The 21,173-nt window shown below is 42.0% G+C and overlaps 1 protein-coding gene across 19 annotated transcripts in view; it reads left to right on the top strand.

Moving 5' to 3' along the window:
* The window catches only part of KALRN (kalirin RhoGEF kinase), a 645,891-nt gene that overhangs the window by 323,554 nt on the left and 301,164 nt on the right, over window positions 1-21,173 (top strand). For 14 of the 19 annotated variants that reach the window (XM_033855735.2, XM_073804131.1, XM_073804130.1 and 11 more), the window contains 2 exons: window positions 9,657-9,848; window positions 20,721-20,929. In XM_033855735.2, the coding sequence (XP_033711626.1) occupies window positions 9,657-9,848; window positions 20,721-20,929 (401 nt within the window). The remainder of the gene's footprint in view (window positions 1-9,656; window positions 9,849-20,720; window positions 20,930-21,173) is intronic. The other 5 variants (XM_073804132.1, XM_033855741.2, XM_033855740.2 and 2 more) reach the window with 1 other exon arrangement.

Genomic DNA, 21,173 nt, shown 5'->3' with positions numbered 1-21,173 from the left:
AGGAGATGGAGATTTTACATTGAGTCTTAGAGAGATAAATGGTTCAATGAAAAAAGAGCCTGGATGTTACAGTCAGAAACACAGCTTGCCATTTTCTAGCTCTGTAACATTCTCCAGACAAGTTACTTTACCTCTCTGAGCCTCATTTCTTTTCTCATTTGTAAAATGAAATCAATAATGCCTATCTTCTGATTGGTTTCAAAGCGTAGAGGTAATGTATATAAAGAGCCTAACACAATGCCTAGCATACTGTACATACTTGGTAAATGGATACTGCCTTCTTTGACCCTTGGATTATTTAGAAGTGTGTTATTTAGTTTCCCACTCTTTGGAGTTTCCAGAGATATTTCTATTATTGACTTATAATTTAATTACTTTATGATCAGAGAAAATACTTTTATGACTCCTATCCTTTTAAATGCGTTAGACTTGTTTTATGGCCCAGAATGTGATTAATCTTGGTAAATATTCTGTGAGCACTTGTGAAGAATGTGCATTCTGCTGTTGTTGGGTGGAGTGTTCTATAAATGTCAATTAGGTCAAGTTGGTTGAGAGTGTTCAAATCTCCTATATCCTTCCTAATTTCTTGCCTGCTTTTCTATTAATTATTGAGAGGAGGCATTAAATCTCTGTCTGTAATTGTGGATTTGTCTCTTTCTCCTTGCAAGTTTATCAGTTTTTGCTTCACATATTTCAAAGCTTTGTTATTAGGTACATAAATGTTTAGGATTAATATATCCTCCTGATGAACTGACCCTTTTATAATTATGAAGTCACCTTCTTTTTCCCCGGTAATATTATTTGCTCTGAAATCTACTATGTCTGATATTAATGTAGCCACCCAAGCTTTATTTTGATTAGTGTTATCTTACTATTTTTTTTTGTACCCTTTTACTTTTAACCTAGTTGTGTCTTTACATTTGAAGTGCATTCCTTATAGACAGTGTATACTTGGGACTTGCCTTTTTATCCAGTCTGAAAATCTCTTCCTTTTGATTGTGGTCTTTAGACAATCTATTTAATGTGATTATTGATGTATTTAATGTCATCTTATTTATTTCTATTTGTTTCATCTATTCTTTGTTACATTTTCTCTTTTTCTTCCTAACTGAATATCTTTTATGATTCCATTTTATCTCCTTTGCTGGCTAAATAGCTATCACTATTTAGTTACTTTAATGGTTGCTTCAGGGTTTATAGTATTTGTCTTTAATATATCATAGTTTATGTCAAGTAATATTATCCACTTTACATATAGCACAAGAACCTTACAGTTGTATACAGTTTACCCAGTGCAGGTTTGTACTGCTCAGGTCCGTTTATACATAGATATTTTTCAATAGTAAATACTGCAGTACTACACAGTCCACGGCTGGTTGAATCCATGGATGCAGGGGAACCTCAGATATGGAGGATGAATTAGCCCCCATGTTGTTCAAGGGTCAACTGTGTTTCTGTTTCTCCCTTCCTGGCCTTTGTGCCATTGTCATATGTTTTACTTGTGTATGTGCTATAAACTCCACACTACATTGTTACTATTTTTGTTTAACCATTCAGTTTTCTTTTAAAGAGTCTAAATAGTAAGAAAAAAATCTTATATAGTCACCCATATAAGAGCACTTCCTGCGTGTGGATCTATATTTCCAACTGTTGCCATTTTCCTCCTTTCTGAAGGACTTCTTTTAACATGTCTTGTCACGCAAGTCTACTAGTGAAGAATTCTTTCAGCTTCTGTATGCCTTAAAGTGCCTTTATTTCACCTTTGTTTTTGAAAAATATTTGTGCTGGGTATAGAATTCTAGTTTGACAGGTTTTTTGTTTGGTTGGTGGGGTTTTTTGTTTGTTTTTCACTTTGAAGATATTGCTCCACTGTTTTCTTGATTGCATTATTTCTGATGAGAAGTCTGTTGTGATCCTTATCTTTGTTCCTTTGTGTACAATGTATCTTTTTTCCCTTCGTCATTTTTAAGAATTCATTTTCTTTTTCCACTTGATTTGATTTGATTTTTATGTGCCTTGGTGTAGTTTTCCTTGTGTTTCTTGTGTTAAGGGTTTGTTGAGTTTCTTGGATCTGTGGATTTATAGTTTTCATTAAGTTTGGAAACTTTGGGTCATTATTTCTTCAAATATCTTTTCCACTTCCCTCCCCCTCCTTTAGGGATTTCAATTACATGAATATTAGTCTTCTGAAAGTTGTCCCACAGTTCACTGATGCTTTAGATTTTTTTTAATTCTTTCTTTTTCCTGAGCATTTTATTTATGTGTTTATTTATTTGAAGTATGATTGATTTACAATATTGTGTTAGTTTCAGGTGTACAACATAGTGATTCAGTTCTCAGCATTTTAAGTAGTTTCTATTGCTATGTTCTCAAGTTCAGTAATCTTTTCTTCTGCAACATCTAACCTCCTGTTAATACCATCCAGTATGTTTTTTATCTCTAGAAGTGTAAAGTCTTTTTTTGTAATGTCTTCTGTTTCTCTGCCTAACTTTTTGAGCATGTGAAATAGTTAAAATAACCATTTCTAAGTATCTGTCTATTAATTTTAACATCTATGCCAGTTCTGGGTCAGTTTTGATTGATTTTTGTTCACCTCGTAAGTTATGTTTTCCTGCTTCTTTGTATGCCTGGTAATTTTTTACTACATACCAGACATTGTGAATTTTACCTGTCAGTTGCTGGATATTTCTGTATTCTTATAAATATTCTTAAACTTTTTTCTGGGACACAGTTAAGTTACTTGAAAAAAGTTTGATCCTTTCAGGTCTTTCTTTTAAAATGTGTTAGGGAATGCAAACTGGTACAGCCACTATGGAGGACAGTATGGATGTTCCTTAAAAAATTGAAAATAGAGCTACCATATGATCCAGCAATCCCACTCCTGGGCATATGTCTGGAGAAAACCATAATTCAAAAAGATACATGCACCCCAGTATTCATTGCAGCACTATTTACAATAGCCAGGACATGGAAACAATCTAAATGTCCATCAACAGAGGAATGGATAAAGAAGATGTGGTACATATATACAATGGAATATTACTCAGCCATAAAAAAGAACAAAATAATGCCATTTGCAGCAACATGGATGGACCTAGAGATTCTCATACCGAGTGTAGTAAGTCAGACAGAGAAAGACAAATATCATGATATCACTTATATGTGGAATCTAAAAAAAGGCTACACATGAACTTATTTACAAAATAGAAATAGAGTTACAGATGTAAAAAATAAACTTATGGTTACTGAGGGGTAAGGGGGAGGAGGGATAAATTGGAAGATTGGGACTGACACATACACACTACTATATATAGAATAGATAACTAATAAGGACCTACTATATAGCCCAGGGAACTCTACTCAATATTCTGTAATGGCCTATATGGGAAAAGAAGCTAAAAAGGAGTGGATATGCGTATATGTATAATGGATTCACTTCACTTTACACCTGAAACTAACACAACATTGTAAATCAATTATACCCCAATAAAATTTTTTTAAAAATGTGTTAGGCAAGACCAGAGAAGTACTCAGTCTAGAGCTAATTATTTACCTTAGCTGAGGCAAGACTCATCTGAGTACTCTACCCAATATCCTGTGAGTCACAACGTTTTCCAGTCTACCTGGTAGAAACAGGTACTATCCCTCACCCAGTGAGAGTACTGCATGCTGTTACATCCAATCCTTTCAAGTGGTTCTTTCTCCAGCCTTGGGTAGTCTCCTCACACACAGATGCATCCTCTGTAGATCTGCCCCAGATTGGGTAAGGAAGGAGTGTGAGAGAGATTTGTCAACTGTAAAGTACTACTCAAATGGCATGACCTTGATCTGCCTGGCATTCACTGATGTCAAGATCCAGAGAGAAGTATATGCCTCCCTAATGCCTGTGCTTCTATGTCTGTCTGTCTGTCTCTTGTATTCTTTTGGTGTTTGTGTCCTTTTGCTGCTTTCCTCTCACTGCTCATTGGTCCCAACAATGCAACCTGGAAAGAAAGTCATCAGGAGGGGAGTCCTATCCTGGCCCTCTGATAGTTACGCTCTTCAGTCCATATTGCCTCTTTAGAATAATAAGAGTAACTTTTGGCCTCATCCTTCCTCATCCCCAGAGCATAGGGCCAAGAGGGCTAACTTCATATTATCAAGGAGGCTAACTCTTAACACCGGAAATGTTTTTACTGACTGCCTCTCCCACACCTTGCCTGAAAAAGCCAGCCTCCCGTCCCTCTGCTTCAGCCTAAGAAGTCTGAAACCACAGCTGTATTGCTGGGATGCCCACATTTTTAGTTATCCTAGAATGCTCTCTTTCAAAAAAGTAATGAGCGCAGGCTGCAGAAGGGGGAATGGAAGGTACAGGTATACCTCAGAGATATTGCGGGTTCAGTTCCAGACTGCTGCAATAAAGTAAATACAGCAATAAAACGAGCCACATGAATTTTTTGTTTCCCAGTGCATATAAAGGTTTTGTTTACACTATACTATAGTCTGTTAAGTGTGCCCAGAGCATTATGTCTAAAAAAACAATGTATATGCCTTAATTTAAAAATGCTTTCTTGCTAAAAAATGCTAACCATTATCTGAGCCTTCAGCAAGTCATAGTAGTAACATCAAAGATCACTGATCAAAGATCAACAAAGATAATGATAATGAAAGAATTTAAAATATTGCGAGAATTACCAAAATGTGACACAGAGACATGAAGTGAGCAAATGCTGTTGGAAAAACAGTGCCGATAGACTTGTTCAATGCAGGGTTGACACAAACCTTCAAGTTGTTAAAAAAAAAAAAAAAAAGCAATATCTGCAAAGCACAATAAAGTGAAGATGAGATTTTATGCCTTTTGACATAAGGGTTTTTACCTGATGGACACGGGCATGGCGGGGTGCGGGGGGAGGGAAGAACAGGAAGTGCAGCCATCTGTATGGCCCAAATCTCTGACTCAGGTCTCTGGCTACCACAGGCCCTGCTTGAAAGCCCCAGGGGCTGAGGGATTGATATCCCTGCACTCATAACCCATTTTTGCAACATCAATTAGGAAATGTCAGCAAGGGGCCAAACCCAAGACAGTGGGTAGGAGGCTGGAGAACCAAAGAATACCTAGGAACTGCACTCATAGTGAGGTTGGACTCTGGCCCTGGGGCAGAAACTGTTGTTAATTTGGTCAGAAGGTGAGAAGCCTATTGTGATCCTTGCCCAATTTGTGTCAATGACAAGCATCAGTGTATTGCTCTGTTAATACTTTAGTTGGTATTCTGTAAGCACATTCTTGTTTCAAGACTGTGCCAGGAGGTAGGATAAACCAAATGGGATTGAACATGAATTCTAGAATGTGAGGTCTTATACCAAGTAGTTGATGAGGGCCAAGGATTGAATATTAGGATTGGTGGGGATTAATGTATTCTTTAATTATTCATTCCTTCACTAAAATTTTTTTTTTTTTTTTTTTTGCGGTACGCGGGCCCCTCACTGTTGTGGCCTCTCCCGTTGCGGAGCACAGGCTCCGGATGTGCAGGCTCAGCGGCCATGGCTCATGGGCCCAGCCGCTCCGTGGCATGTGGGATCTTCCCGGACCGGGGCACGAACCCGCGTCCCCTGCATCAGCAGGCAGACTCTCAACCACTGTGCCACCAGGGAAGCCCCCTTCACTAAAATTTTATAGAGCACTTATTTGGTGCCAGGCACTAAGGGAAAGATGTGAAAGACTTTACCTGCCCCTAAGTGGATGAGAAAGGCAAACATTTGCATTAGAATATGGCAGGTACCAAGGAGGGAGTTGGCACAGGTCACTCTGGAGCTAAGGGGAGTTCATCTAAGCCAACCTTGGGAGAGAAGTGTATCTCAGAGTATACTTCCTGAAAGAAGTGACACCTGGGCTGGGCTGGGTCTTAAAGGGTGAGTAAGAGTTAGTCATGTAAAAGAAGTGGGGGAAGGACAGCCCAGGCAGAAGCACAGGGGAAGATTCAGTGCTGTGAGTTTCCGGAAGTGTAAGCAATTTGTTTCACAGGCTATTTGTAGGGAAGTGATGTGAGTTGAAGCTGAAGGGAAGAAGCAAGTGTCAGGTGAAGAAGGGCCTCGCACGGCACCCTGAGTTGTTTTACCCCAAAGTCAGTGGGAAGCCCCTGAACAGTTTTACGTGAAAGAGAGGTGTGACTGGATCTGAATTTAAGAGGTTCTTTCTGGTCGTGATGGGGAGGAGGGCTGGGTAGCGGGTAGAGCAGGGACCCCAGCTTTTAGTGCTGACCCTGTTGCCCTCCCCCCGTCTCTCTTGTCCCTCTCTCTCTATAAAATCTATTATCGCGCTCTTCCCTGCCTTATCCAATGTGATTTCCTGCCACTCTCCGATTTTAGTCAGGTTGGCTCAACTTATCCAGACATGACACGATCATTCCCATCTCTGAATCTTGTTCGTTCAGCAGACATTTAGTAAGTGCCTATTGTATACCAGCCATGGTATCTGGCATGAAGAACCAGAGACGAGTGAGACATGGGACCTACCTTTAAGGGGTACACAGACCAGTACCTGGGGAGATACCCAGGGAAACACATCATTACCACGAGAATGAGAGCAGCTGTGGTATGGGATAAACAGAGCACAAGAGAGACAGTCCTGTCCATGAGAAACCCCTCCTTCTCTGCTAAATCCTGCCCATCCTCAGGCTTCTGCCTTCATCTGTGAGAGGCAGGGTAGTGTCTCTAGATGCCATACCCCAGTCATACTTCTCTTCTACCTACAGCTGTCAGTGCTTTCCCATTACCTTGGACCAAAACACCTTAGCATGGCATGCAAGGCCCCTTTTCATCTGATAGGGTAGTTTTGTTTGGAGCTTGGGCTCTGAAGGCAGACAACAAGATTTTAATCTTGTTTCTGTCACTTTTGGGAAATGTGACCTTAGCCAGAAATACTCTTTGCCTCAGTTTCTTTATCTGTAAAATGGGGCTGATGGCTGTATCGACTTCCTAGGGTTATTGTGAAGATTAAACGAGTTAATACATATGGTCCTTGGCATGTGAGAAGTATTCAGTCATTATCGGCTACTATTATTTGGTTTTCACTCCTTTTCTTCTTAGCACCTGTATCATGCCAAGAAACGTTAATCCCTAATTATTGCGCTGCTTGTCCCGTTTAATGCGTTGTCACATTATTTCTCTCAAGGGTGATTTTATTCTCCTTTGAGGCAATATACATCGTATATGTATCTGTACTCCTGAGACACCTACAGTGTTGACTATGTGTTAGGTTGACCAGCCATCCCGATTTTCCCAGGACTGACAGGCTTTCCAGGACACGGGACTTTCAGTGCTAAAACCAGAAAAGTCCTGGGCAAACCAGGACAAGTTGTCCACCTTACATGCAGCAGAAACTTCACTTTCGCTTTTTATTTACCTCTTATTGGTCCCAAACTTAACTTGAAAGCAAGCTTGCTTTGGCTTGGCATAAATTTTTATTTATTGGCTAGAAACTACAAAGTCACAACCTCAGGTTTTTTGGGGATTTCTTGAGATTCCCTAAAGTTTAAAGTGAAAGATTTGAAAGATCCTTGAAAAAACTCTCTCCCATCCGCTCTGGGTTTATTTACTAGAAATTGCAGGCAACCCGCTAAGAGGCTTCCTTAACCTGGCCCACAGCCCCAGAGGTCTCCTCCCGCCTGTCATTTCCCATCTCTCCCGGCATTTCCATCATGACTCTGAGTACTTCCTTCATTTGCCTTCCAGAATCAATATACTCTTACTTAACTCAGTGGCAAAGCCTCTTTCCTCTCACAAGTATCATCTGTTTCTCCATGAATCCCCCAAGTGGAGCCGAAGGATTTTTCTTCCTTTTCATCCCCACTCCCAGCCCCAGCCCCATCTCACCTGCTCTGGGGACAGTGTTTACCTTGGGCAGTTTCTTGTCAGATGGCATTCCTTAAAGATCCACTAGGGCCTCTCTTGGCATCCCCTGAGGCCATGACAAGCGTTTGCTGCAAGCCTGCTTATCCTCTGCAGTTCCATCAGGAAGCTGGGTCAGCAGTCTCTGGGGTCTTCACCTGGTGTATTAGTGTGCTAGGGCTGTCGTGACAAAGTACCACACACTGGGTGACTTAAGCAACAGAAATGTATCGCCTCACAGTTCTGGGGGCTAGAAGTCCAAGAACAAGGTGTCAGCAGGGTTGTTTTTTTCTGAGGGATATGAGGGAGAATCTGTTCCATGCCTCTCTTACCTTCCAGCGGTTTGCTGGCGGGCACTCTTTGGCATTCCTTGGCTTGTAGACACATCCCCCGATCCCCGCCTTCAGCTTCACATGGTGTTCTCCCTGAGCATGTGTCTGTCTCTTCATGTGACATTCTTTTTTGAAAGACAGTAGTTATATTGAATTAGGGGTCCACCCTACTTCACTATGACTTGATCTTAACTAATTACATCTGCAATAACTGATTCCAAATAAGGGTCCCATTCTGAGGTACTGGGGGTTAGGACTTCACCGTGTGAATTTAGAGGGGACACAATTCAACCTTTAACACCCAGGTCTTCAGGTGAATCTAAAGAACTCTATGGGGAGCGGAGGCCACTTCAGATATGTGCAAAGTAAAGCACCATACAGTCATCACTCCAAAATCCATTCTAGTTCTCCACTCACTTTGCGTTCGATCCTGACTGTTTCTGCCGCCAGATTCACACCATCACCAGTAACCACTTGTTCACCATTCTGTAGGTCATTGTGCCGCTATAGGGGTATTAAGAAATATAATGTACACCTGAGTCACCAACTCTAATCCAGGGTCTGTCTGGAGATCTTTTTTAAGGGAAGCCTAGTGAGGAAAGTTGTATCCGTGGCATACATGTAATAACTGGAATATAGGTATTGCGGAGGCCGTGACTCCATCCTGATGGACAATAATTACAAATTGGTTGCCTTTTAAACTGCTCTGGAGGATACAGACAGGGATTGGGGGGAGAGTGTGTGTGAGAGTGAGTGTGTGCATGTGTAAATGTGTGTGTGCCTTGTGGTAGCTTAAGATAAACAAAATCACCAGACTCATCCCCAACCTTCCTGCGAGCTTTAAGCCTTTGCTGGGCGCACGGGGAGTAGCCTGCATCTCCTCACTCTGGCTGTGGCTGCTTCCTTCTGTCGGTTCCCTGAGTTGCTGACCCTTTCCCCTCTGAAGAGATAGCTCCCTTCCAAAAGATAAACACCAGTAGTTACAAGGGACTTGGGGGAAAAGTCGAGCAAGTCTCCCAGTTATTATTTCCCTGGCGTTCTCATATAGAGACCCAGCCGATCTTCGTGGAGGAGGTATTTCCAACTCTGGCAGTTACAGCCTGAGATGGGAGGGCAGTGATGGATCTCCGTAAGGGTAGGGGGTCAGGGCGCGCGGCCAAGGAATGGGGATTCTAGCATGTCTCCTCGCTTCTTTCCAGGCACGGCCCACCTGGGAGAAATCCCAGGGATGCAGAAGGCACCTAGCTAGCGCCCACTTGTTCCAAGCTGCCACGCAGGCTGCTGGCTTGCCGAGAGGCGGTGGGTGAGCTGGGCGCTGAGCTCCCCCGTGCCAAATCAGGGAGCTCTGGGCTCGGCGCCCACGCCCAGCTCTGGGCAGCCCGGGGTGGGTGCTGGGCGAAGGCGCGAAGCTCGGTTTGTGACTGCAAGTTGACTTTCCCTCACTGTCGTTGCTGGCAGAATACTTACACCAATGCGGACAAGCTCCTAGAAGCGGCAGAGCAGCTGGCTCAGACAGGGGAATGTGACCCGGAGGAGATCTACAAGGCAGCTCGGCATCTGGAGGTGCGCATCCAAGACTTCGTGCGTAGGGTGGAGCAGCGGAAGCTTCTGCTGGACATGTCCGTCTCCTTCCACACTCACACCAAAGAGGTAAGGGCAGCGAGCAGAGGAGGGGTGTTGGCTGGGCTGCTTTGTTCCAGCGAAGGTCAGGGCAGTTTCCTAGCCGCCGAGGTCTGCCTGGGGTCCTGGGTGGTCTGGGGATTACTAGCCTCCTAAGGTCGATGATATTAACAGTTTGCCCCTGATAACCTGAATCGAGGTCTCTACCAATACGGGGCAAAATTTCCTCCGCATCTCTCGTCAGGAGGGGGCTTGGGAAGGCAGGTGGTTTGGGGAGTCTGTTAGAGCATTTAGTCTGCAGCTGGAGGAATTTGGGGATCCCTGGTATAGAAATAGTCGCCGTAAGAGGCAATATTAGAGGATCAGAGACTCCCTTCCCACCCCACACCCAATTTTTCTTGGTTGCTGTTTCCTGTCAAAAATTAGAGTCCTGCAGAACTTTGATTATCTTTGCTACCAGCAAGGAACATACAGAGTCTGCAAATCTGTTCTATGTTTTTATTTTATTTTATTTTAAACAGAGGATTAAATCTTCTTAATGAGGTCTGCCACAGGGTGCTATCAAAGTGAAATGGTCCTCACCTTTCTCATCGTGGAGTGACAGCCATTGAAGGAAGGGGGGACTGGGGTGCCTTGCATGCAGGAGGAAGCCAGCTGGGCTTAAATCCGGTCCCCAGATCATTCACAAAGTGGAGACAGGAGAGGGGAGGATGGATCACGTTGCATTGTTGGCAGGGCAGAAGGGCCCATAGAGAGGAGGAGGGTTGCAAACGTGCGGTTGCTCTTCGGTTCTGATTAACACGGAGCACTCTGAGATTGAGTAAGTGGCCAGTGAGGAGGCACGTTGGCATCTTCTGTAATAACACCCTTGGCAGATGAACTCATTATGTGTGTGCATGCCTGTGTTCCCCCCAGGAATTCATTTGAATGGAGTATTAATTAAAGTTGGATTGTACCCTAGTTAATTAAGTTGATTTTTGATATTTGAAATGCATTAAGAAGCCTGGCTGTTACTCCTTCACAGGCTTTTCTGACACTTTGTAGGAATGAATGCAAATCATTGCAGTGCCTATCAGAGATAAACATGAAAAGATAATGTTTTCTAAACTGCGATTCCCCAGGCAGATGAAGGGCTGGGGAGCCCCGTGAAGCTGGCTCTGCTTCCTCTCTGTGGGACCTACGACCACTCTCTGATGAGTGTCTGCAGAGCAAGGGGATTAGCTTTAATCCAGGTCTTCCTGCCTGGCTGTCTGCTTGCTTGCGGCTCACCCAGTTCTTAATAATGGTCTCAGAAACCAAAGGCATGTGTATTCTCTTTTAATTATGAGCCTGTGGGTGAGAGAATGGAGTATGAATGAACAGGCGTCATGTTCCTTGTGAGGGCTGTGAGGGTGTTGGCTGCCTAGGGAGGTGATGCATGAGGTTAGTTTCCATGGAAGTGCCACTCCTGAAAAGGTGACTGAGGCTCCCAGGAGCCCTTTCTAGCGGCATCTCCCACCTTCTGTACATGAAACTAGGAGGCTGGGATCCAGTCCAGATCCTGCTGCTATAGAACCCTGTGAGCTTGTGCAAATCACTGTGTCTCTGGCCTTGGGTTGCCTCATCTATAAAATTATGCAGTCGGACTCAATGGCCCTAAGGCCCCTTATGGTTCCAATGTGAATTCAAGATTCCTTTCTTTTTCTTCTCCTCCTCTTCTTCTTTATTTGATACTGATAATAATAATTAATAATAATAATAAATTAAGCCTGAGGTGATACAGGTGATTTACCTAGGCTAAAGATTTGCTTTATGGTAAGCACTCAGTGTATATTAGGTAGTAGTTTTTTCTAATTGAGTACCTACTAGTTGTTAGATACATACATCATCTCGTGTAATCCTCATGAGAATCTCACGATGACAGACTCTATTGAACATATTTTCAAATGGGGAAACTAAGGCCCAGAAAAGAACTTGTCTAAGGCTGCAGAGCTGCCAGTGCAGCAGAGCCTTGAGCCATCTCCCTAAACTCTGCACACATGCTCTTACCTGCTACCACACACTCTGTCCTCCTTTTTCCCTCTTGTATCTCCTGCTGTCCTCTGCTCTTCTTTCTTCTCCTTGCTCATTTTTCCTCATTACCTTTTCAAACCCCAAAGCAGGGGCTTGATGGGGAGGGTAGCTCTTAGCTGAGAAAAGCAAAGTGTTCCCAGGGCTGGGGGTGTGGCACACAGGAATAGTCGGGGTTGCAGTTATTAACCATTGTTTTCCCAGAGAGCTTTCAAACCTTGCTAAGCCTGGGGTCTTATTTAAACCTGAGACCTGTTTTCCCACCGTGGCTCAGCGTATACAACCACATTCATATCAAATAGTACCAAAGGGAGCAGCATGATCCTGGGAGCAGGTGAAGAAAGGGAGAGGGAACTAAAAGGGATGAGCCCCTACAGTGCACTTGACTATTTATCTGTCTAGTCGATAGCCATGAGAATTGTCATTTTTTATTCTAATTTTAAAGATCAGAGAAATTAATAATTTGTCCAGGGTCTTGTAGTGAGGATGTCGTAAATGTAGGGACTGATCCCAAATCTGACTCCAAAGCCCATGCTTTTTCTCATTTGCCTTTCATATAAAGGCCAGGAAACAGAGACTTGGAGGACTTTTCTCCACCAGGGAATTCATTGAGACAGGAGGCTGTCAGGAAGTAGCATAGTCTCTTTTCTTCAGAACCTCAAAATGTGAGAGAAATTAGGAGCAGTCCCGCCTGGGTGCAAAGGGATGTGTGACTGTGAGGCTCTTTCTATTCAAGAGGTCTGCAACTCTCAGATCATACAGACTCTGACTTTTTTTTTCAGGATGGAAAGAAAGACATCATTTTGAGTGGCTATTGTGGAGGGGATGCTCACGGGGGCCATCCCACAGGACTTTATATCTGCATGTTTTCTCTCAGCTACTTTCCCATCCCCAAACTAGTCTGTCTGAGGCCCCTTTCAGGCAGAGTAGAGAATAAGATGTGTGTATGTGTGTACACACTTAGGCATATGTGTTATACACACACCTGTTAAGTACAGCAAGATCTTAGATGCCAGGGAGGTCAGACTTCCAGATCTAGATCTTCATTGAGCATGCTGTGTGCCTTTGGGAAAATTACTTACTCTCTGTTACCCTGTGATAATTATGATGATGACTATTACAAAATTGAGTAGTACAATACTAATACCCATTTTTTCCCTAGCAGAACCCCCCCCCCCAAGTTTATTTTTAGAGCATCTCTAATGCCGGGTTAATAAGGAACTTGAGGACTCAACTCAGGCATCATTTTTCCTTGAAATTCTTCCCTGGGGCTTCCAACTTCCCACCCAGACGGGACAGGAGCACTGTGTGCATACCTCATCAAGATGCTGGGATCTCACTGAAGTGACTGGAGCTTCCTCGTTAAATTGGAGGTGCTCAGATGGAGCGTACACATGCGGGTTTAGATGTGTAGATACAGATCCTACTGTATATTTCTCCTGCTGTGTCAGATACATAGTGATGCTGAATAAATATTGAACAGGTTTACTTGACAATGAGAAATCAGTCGTTCCTCCTAAAAAAATAAAAAACAAAATTTAAAAAGGCGGGGGAAGCCCATTCAATCACATGGTTCGTCTACTCCAGTTCTTTGACTTGAACTCTACAGACAGTGAAAACAAAGAAGGGCAGGTGGGGAATCTGAATTGCCTGTGGGGTCTTTCCTCTAGAGCCTGTATGGCAGGCAGAAATGGATTATTAGGGCAGAAGTCAGCATCCTTGGATGGGCTAATGGAGAAGGAAGTCCCGTAGTTTGCTCTTTCCCTGTTCTGTTTAATACCTCTCAGGACACACCACCTCTCAAACCTTGCTAAGTGTGGATCCTGTGCGATCCGGGTCTGTTAACTCTCGACTCCTTCCTCTTGACTCTATAGGCAAACTTCTGGCATTTTACTCAAGGCAAGATTAGTAGCCAAGTTTACTAGTCTACAAGTCTGTGAGGGAATTTTGAGTTGCTATGGATGTTTTTCTCCCTTACAGTAAATAGAGTGAATATTATTATATATATTATATATTCAATTATATTCGATTATAATTCAAATATAATTGGCCCTTCCTGATAATATAATATATATATAATATAATATATAATATAATATATTATAATATTCAATTATATAATATATAATCTTCTGCTCAGTTTTGCTAAAGATGTACTCTAATTAGGACCAGAGAGGAAACCGAAGGAAAGTGTGAAGAAGACATCCTCCAAGCTCATTTCTTCTGCAGATTGAAGAGTCTGCTTGATTCTGTTTGCCTGCTTTGTGAATTCTTGGTGACTAAAGGAGTCTGGAGGGTTAAAGCCTTCTAACTACTTCACTGCAGTGTTATTAATAACCTTGAATACATTAGAAACCATCTAAATATTCCATGTTAAGTGACTCATTAAACAAATCATAGTAAATCTATAGAGTGAAATATTATACAGTTATTATAAATCACACTGTCAGAGATCGTGAATGGCATGAGAGAGGGCTTGTGGTATAACATATAAAAAACTGTATATCCACCATGGCCTCAATTTTGATCACACACATAGAATAAAGGCTAGAAAGCGGTATACAAAGAAGCTAAGAATGTTATGGGTGATTTAATTTTCCTTTGCATATTTTATTTGTTTTGTAAGTTTTCTTCAATGATATTTTCAATTGAAAATCAGGAACAATCTCAATAAATGTTATTTTATAAAAACAAGACTTCCCATCCCTACTTAGAGAGAAGAGCTACATAATAAGGAGAAGAGACAAACATGTGCTTGGAACCTTCTTAAGTACCCAGAACCTCAGCTATTAACACAAATTGTGCTGAACTTTCAAATGTCTTCTTTTTGCCTGGGGACAAGAGGCCAGCTGGCTGTCTGCTGGTCTGGAGAGCTAGGGGAGGATATAGGGAGAAGCATTTACCCAAGTCCTCATTTTCTTTGTCCAGGGAAAAGGCATTTGTAGCAAGTGTCATCTGCTCTGCAGAGATTGTCCAGACAGAATTCTCTCTCCTTGCTGTGTTTCCATGGAAATGCTGCAGTTGCTGGGTTTTCAAAATATCCATTTTTAGATATTTTTGCAATCATAATATGAGAGTCAAATTAACTAAGGAACGTGGCCAAGATAATCAACCTCAGCTCTTTATTAGGTAGTTTAATTAAATGCCCATTTCCATTTGTTTATAGCCCAGTGAAATCATTCTTTCATGCTGTTTCCTTCTCAAATAGGTACACACACGCATACCACAAATGCCACAGACACTCACGTATATACATGTTTCTCTACTCACCCACTGTAGAACCAAAACTAAATCAGTCTTCAAAAGACATAATGGCCTCAAGAACAAAACAGCTTCATCCTCTATTTCAGTTGCCAAACTGATATGGTGTTTATTTAAGAAATAAAAGCTGGTAGTCAATGCCAAAGAAAAATGATTTCTTCAGAATGAGGGAGGGGCGGTTCATCCTGTGGAATTGGTGCTCCTTTCTGCATCTCTGGGGGTCAGCCAGTTGTATCAGCACAATGGCTGCCAGAGCTGTGCAAATGGTACAGCCAATCAGCAGGAGAAGGTGATGGAGTAAAATCCTCTTTCCTTAACCAGTCACCCCCAAGCCTCATTATTTCTACAAATCTCCTAGTTTCTCCCTTCTTTGTCCCTCCCTGCCCTTTTCAGTTGCCCTTTTCTCAGGCTCCCCACTATGCAAGCAGAATGGGGTCCACGCACTGGTCCTTCCTGAACTCACTGGTTTCAGTCTTAGAGCTCACCTTATGTAGGGCATTGAAAGGCTGCCTTAACTCTCCCCCTGCCAAAGTTCTAGAAATTCTCAAATTAGGCTCATTCTTTTGGATGTAGGTATTTTTGGCCACAATTACATGTGTTCTCTGAGAGAAAGGGCACATAAAGCCATCTCAGTGTATATATCAACATGGAACAAATAGTTATTGCCAGAGAGCAGAACCCTGAAAGAATGGTCCTCGTACAGGTGTGTTTGATCAAGAAGAGAGGGTCTGACAATCCTATTTCTATGTTGGCTCCATCTGTAATTTTCCCTTTTTGTAAGTCCATGTCAGATTTGGGGATCAAAGTTATGCTTGTCTCATAAAACAGGTTGGGAAGTAAATATTACGTTTTCCTATTCGGTAGAAAAAATAAAAAAGAGGAGAGGGTCTGGAAATGGGTGAAACAGGAGGTTCTTTCTGGGGAGCAGGTGGGTTGATGGCAAAGGTGCAGTGCTAATATGTTAGACTCTAGATAAGCAGAGGGTTAAGAGGATGTGGAAGACAGGAGGAAGAAACGTGGAGGCTGCTCCCAAGCTGCTTCACTCACTCCATGATTTCACCTTGTTCTGGCAATGCCTTGTGATAACTTGAAGTGTGAGATCATTCTGACTCAGTCTCATCGGCTCCTGATAATGAGTAAAGTAATAATAGACGTGGCTCTCTGATTTGTATTCCTTTCGAAGCAGTCTAGGTATGCTCTTCAAGGATAAGTCAGATAGAGACATACACAGAAGGAAACCTACAGGAAATTTAGACAGTAGAAAAGTTACAGCCCAAGGAATGGAATATGGATCCTTACTCATAGTTCAGTGACACTGACGTTTACGTTCGTTCCCTTTATGCTTCAGAGGTGCTTACAACAAAATGATGAGCATGCGATTTAAGCTTGTTGACACCAGGGGGTGACTGTGTGCATGTTTCTCGGGATTCCCTGTGGCTCCCTACTCAAGCTTTCCAGGTGGTAAATAGTAACTTGGTGGTGCAATTATCCTTGAACTGTTGCGAACTTTTGGTGTCTTGGTGTGAAAGCCGTGATTGCAGTTCTTCAGTTTAGAGAATCATTTCTATTACTACCCTCTTCTTTACCTCAGTTTCTGAAGAGAAACCATAGCGTGTTAGAGTTGGAAGGGATTTTAGAGATAAGTGAGCGAAATCACAAACACACACCTACACAAACACACTAATGCACCTGCACTTTAAGTATGAAGTAATTGAAGTAAAGTAGTTTTCCCATGAGTATAGAACTAGCCAGACAAGGGAAGAATCAAGAATTATCTCCAGTAAATATCAATTCCATTCAACAACTCCTTTCTCTCTGGGTTGTTTTGTTTTGTTTCTACAGAAGGAAAAATAGAGAAAACTGTCACTAACCCTTTGTCTCTGGTGCTGTAATCCCCTTGCCTTTCTCTGAGTCAAATTCCCTAGCAATTTTATTTGACATTTTATCCTCTTGAAGGTAGACTGGCCCCTTCCTTTCCTTATCAGGCTGCTGACCACTGGGCTGAGCGGCATCTAACGTTGTACTTGATTGTTTATCTCTTAGCTGATTTTCCTTAGCAGTAGGTTTAATCTGCCTTAGACAAGAGTTTCTTTATAATATAGTAGACTATATGGCCAGAAATCTGAGAAATCAACTTCAATTCATTAATCAGAGAATTTTGGTGGGGAGGACACAGTTTTTAAATGATATTGACTCCTGAGGTCAGTGTATTATCGGACGTACCCAATCTTTCTCTAGTCTTTTTGTTTGTAACAATGACACCTCATCTTTGGCAAGTTTGGTCTTTGACTGTCCCTACAATTTAGCTGTATGACCACCAGGCGGAGGGAGTGTCATGAGTCATGGTGGATTTCCTCAGAAGAGAACGATGCTGACTTTCTTCCCTAGACCTACACCAGAGGTGTTCAAGTTTTTGTTAAAGAGGGGGGGAAAAGGGAACTCCAAGCTGTGAAGCCATTAAAATAGCTTAAGGATGGTACTGAGAATAAAATTATCCTAAATAAAATAAAATTCTCAAGATATCTGTAAGCCTCTGTCTCTTATTCCTGTAATGGGAGTGCCAGCCTCATCCTGAGCAATCTTCCATCTCAGTGCCTGTCCTCCGTTGACACATTAAGTTTATTTTTCTTAAGTGCCCTGCTTCTTGTCCACAATTTTAATCTCTCTCTCTTCACATAGTCTTTTCTTTTCTTGCTTTTTTTTTTTTTAAAGAAATATCTGGACTTTTCAGTCTCTAGGCTTTCTTTAGATATCCCAGGACAAAGCTGCAAAAACAGAAAAGAGGGGCCCAGCTCATCCTAGCATATTTGAAAGACCAAATCCAGTATTGATCTTGTGCCAATTTCAAAATGAAGGAGTATTTCAAACTTTCCCTCTGTCTTCTAGTGGGAACTAGAGGTGGCTTGCATGAAAAATACCTTTTAAATATAATAATATCTAGCACTTGCATAGCACTTACTATACGCCAGGCACTGTTTCTAAGTGATATAATACATCTGTGTGCGGATGTCTGTGTGTATGTGTACAAATAAATACATATGTATATATATTTATTGGTATATATATAAGTTATGTAAATGTAGACTGTGTATATATATCTGCATACACACACGTATATCTCACTTATTTGTATGTATATGCACACAGACATAACACACACATATATATCAACTTATTAGTAATCTTTACAACTCTGTGGGTGTAAGAACTGTTACTGTTCCCATTTTATTTACAAGGGAAACTGAGGTGCAAAGACGGTAGGTTACTTACTCAAGGTTATATAGGAAATATGTGGTAGAACTGGGGGTTGAAACCCTTTCGTTATTTCCTTCTTTTCTTTTCTTTTTTCTTTTCTTTTCTTTTCTGTTCTTTCTTTCTTTTTTTCTTTCTTTATTTTTTTAATTGAAGTATAGTTGATTTACAATGTTGTGTGGGGTCTGAAACTCTTAACTACTATGCTATATCGCCTCTCTATACAATAATTTTTCAGAGATTCCATTATCTCATACCCAAGGACTTCAGCACATCTGGAAAATGGTTTTGCTCTAGGCAAAATGACAGCCAGAAAGTCTGAAGTAATTTTAAGTTATAGTGACCAATATCCTGAACTTCCTAATTTCATACTGGTTTGAAATGTATACATTCATACCTGTAGGAATATGTATCCCAGCTTAAATGGTCTGGAAAACTTGTTTTGTGTTTTACAACAAAAACTTATTTGTAAAGAAAATAAACTGAATTAATTACAACCAGACACAAGCTACTAAATGACAGGAACACTGAATAATAATAATTCGTATTCCTTATAGCTATCATCACAATGTTATAGGCTTATTGATAATGCTATTTGTTTATTTAAAGCATTGATAATAAGTAAATAATTTATTTCGCATAATCTTTGAAGTGAGCAGGGCAAATCTTATTCTTCCCATTTTGTAGATTAGGAAACTGAGGCTCAGAGAGGTTTTTGCCTGTCCAAAAAGAACATTCTTTATACCCCATTATTTGCTACCTCGAGGGCTCGTTAATCTTGTGAACTCAACCTCTTCTGCTGCACTTAGGGCCTTTCCTCTCTAAAGAACAAAGAATAACTTGTCCAAGATCTGAAGACTATTTTTGTCTCTCTTTTAATCCCTTGTTCCAAAGGCCATACCATGATTTATCATACTGAGAACCAACAAGATGAAATAGTATTCTTAAGGTGAATATTTATCCATGGTTTTCTTTTTGTTTTTTTTTTTGTTTGTTTGTTTTGTTTTTTTGGGATACGCGGGCCTCTCACCGCTGTGGCCTCTTCCACTGCGGAGCACAGGCTCCGGACGCGCAGGCCCAGCGGCCAAGGCCCACGGGCCCAGTCCCTCCGCGGTATGTGGGATCCTCCCAGACCGGGGCACGAACCTGTGTCCCCTGCATCGGCAGGTGGACTCTCAACCACTGCGCCACCAGGGAAGCCCTATCCATGTTTTTAACATGGGAGACTTACAGAATGTTAGAACCATAAGGTAACTAACCATTTTATTTTATGCTCTCCCCAGCCTATTTTACACACGAAGTCTTGGAGAGCAAAGGGTATAGTGATTTACTCAAAGGCACCACAAGTTATAGGAAGAACAGAGGCTACAATCCACATCTCCTGGCTCCTTCTATGAATTTTTTCTCTCTACTGGCTTTTCTCCTGGTAGAGCCATGAGCTTATCTTTCCTGCTAGTCAAGTGAAGATTCCTTGTTTCTAAGCAAACATCAGACTCATCTTTCCCTCTACAATTCATGCAAATGCTCAATGAGAGCAGTTAGAAGAGGAGCACTGTGGCAGGCCACTGGAGATCTATTTTCAGTATGAGGAAGAGCTATTAATAAATGAGTTTTCAGTAATTCAATTCAACTCCATCATTTTCGGTACTTATTCCATTCAAAATGCTATACTTAGCTCTTTTAAAGTTGTCTGACCAGTAATATCATCCTGACTGCATTTCATCATCTTGAATATCATGGGAGAAATGTCTCATAGTTACATTGAAATTAAGATAAGCTACGTCTTTAGCATTCAACTTTCTAACCAAGCAAGCAATCCTGAAAAGAACAAAATAATTTAGCATAGCACATATTTTCTTAATTAATCTTCACTTGGTTCTTACTGAGTGTCACATTCTTTCTTACATATTTGTAAAATCATGATACATTTCTAGGAATCAGCATCTAGCTACCTGGAGGAAGTATACAGAGCTGTCCTTTATGAAAGATGAAATAATGTTTGTCCATCACCAGTTTCCTGTTCTTCCCAGTCGCTCAAAAATGAGTGAGCTTCCTGCTCTAAGACCACAGTTTCCCTAAACCACTGGGAAGTAAGGCTGAGGGTGGATCCTGTCCTTCAGGAATGCCAGCACTAATGGAGTAAACTTAACAGAGATGCGTAGTGAATACAAATACAGAAATGTAAACTGACCGTAGGGGTGCTGATTAGAAGGACAGTCTGATACCGCACTGACTGGTTGAGGGTAGGTTGGGTGACCTCAGTTCCATACTCTTGCCCTTAACCCCAGCCCTGGCCTCTCCCACGTGCCCTGAGTGGAGTCTCTGCTCTCTCCCCCGCAGCTGTGGACATGGATGGAAGACCTTCAGAAGGAGATGCTGGAGGATGTCTGTGCAGACTCAGTGGATGCGGTCCAGGAACTGATCAAGCAGTTCCAGCAGCAGCAGACCGCTACTCTGGATGCCACACTCAACGTCATCAAGGAGGGCGAAGACCTTATCCAGCAGCTCAGGTCAGCGCCTCCCTCCCTGGGGGAGCCCAGCGAGGCCAGGTCAGCATGGGCAGTGCTTTCCAGTGGGAAATGCCTCGGACTAGACGCGAGATAAGTCATCATGTTCTGGTCTTGGCTCAGCCGCAGCCAGCTTTGTGGTCTTGTGTGAGCTTTGGTTTCTCCATCTGTCAGATATAAAAGTGCCTGCACCACACCCAACTTGAATTTAGAGTGGAAGAGTCAGTGGAAAAGCTCTGATGGTTCAAAGCATTATGTATCATTGAAGACATTATTCAGCGATCAA

Source organism: Tursiops truncatus, chromosome 4, assembly GCF_011762595.2.
Source record: "Tursiops truncatus isolate mTurTru1 chromosome 4, mTurTru1.mat.Y, whole genome shotgun sequence".
NCBI classification, from domain to species: domain Eukaryota; kingdom Metazoa; phylum Chordata; class Mammalia; order Artiodactyla; family Delphinidae; genus Tursiops; species Tursiops truncatus.
Note: the sequence above shows the minus strand (reverse complement) of the source record. Positions and strands in the feature narration are given on the sequence as shown.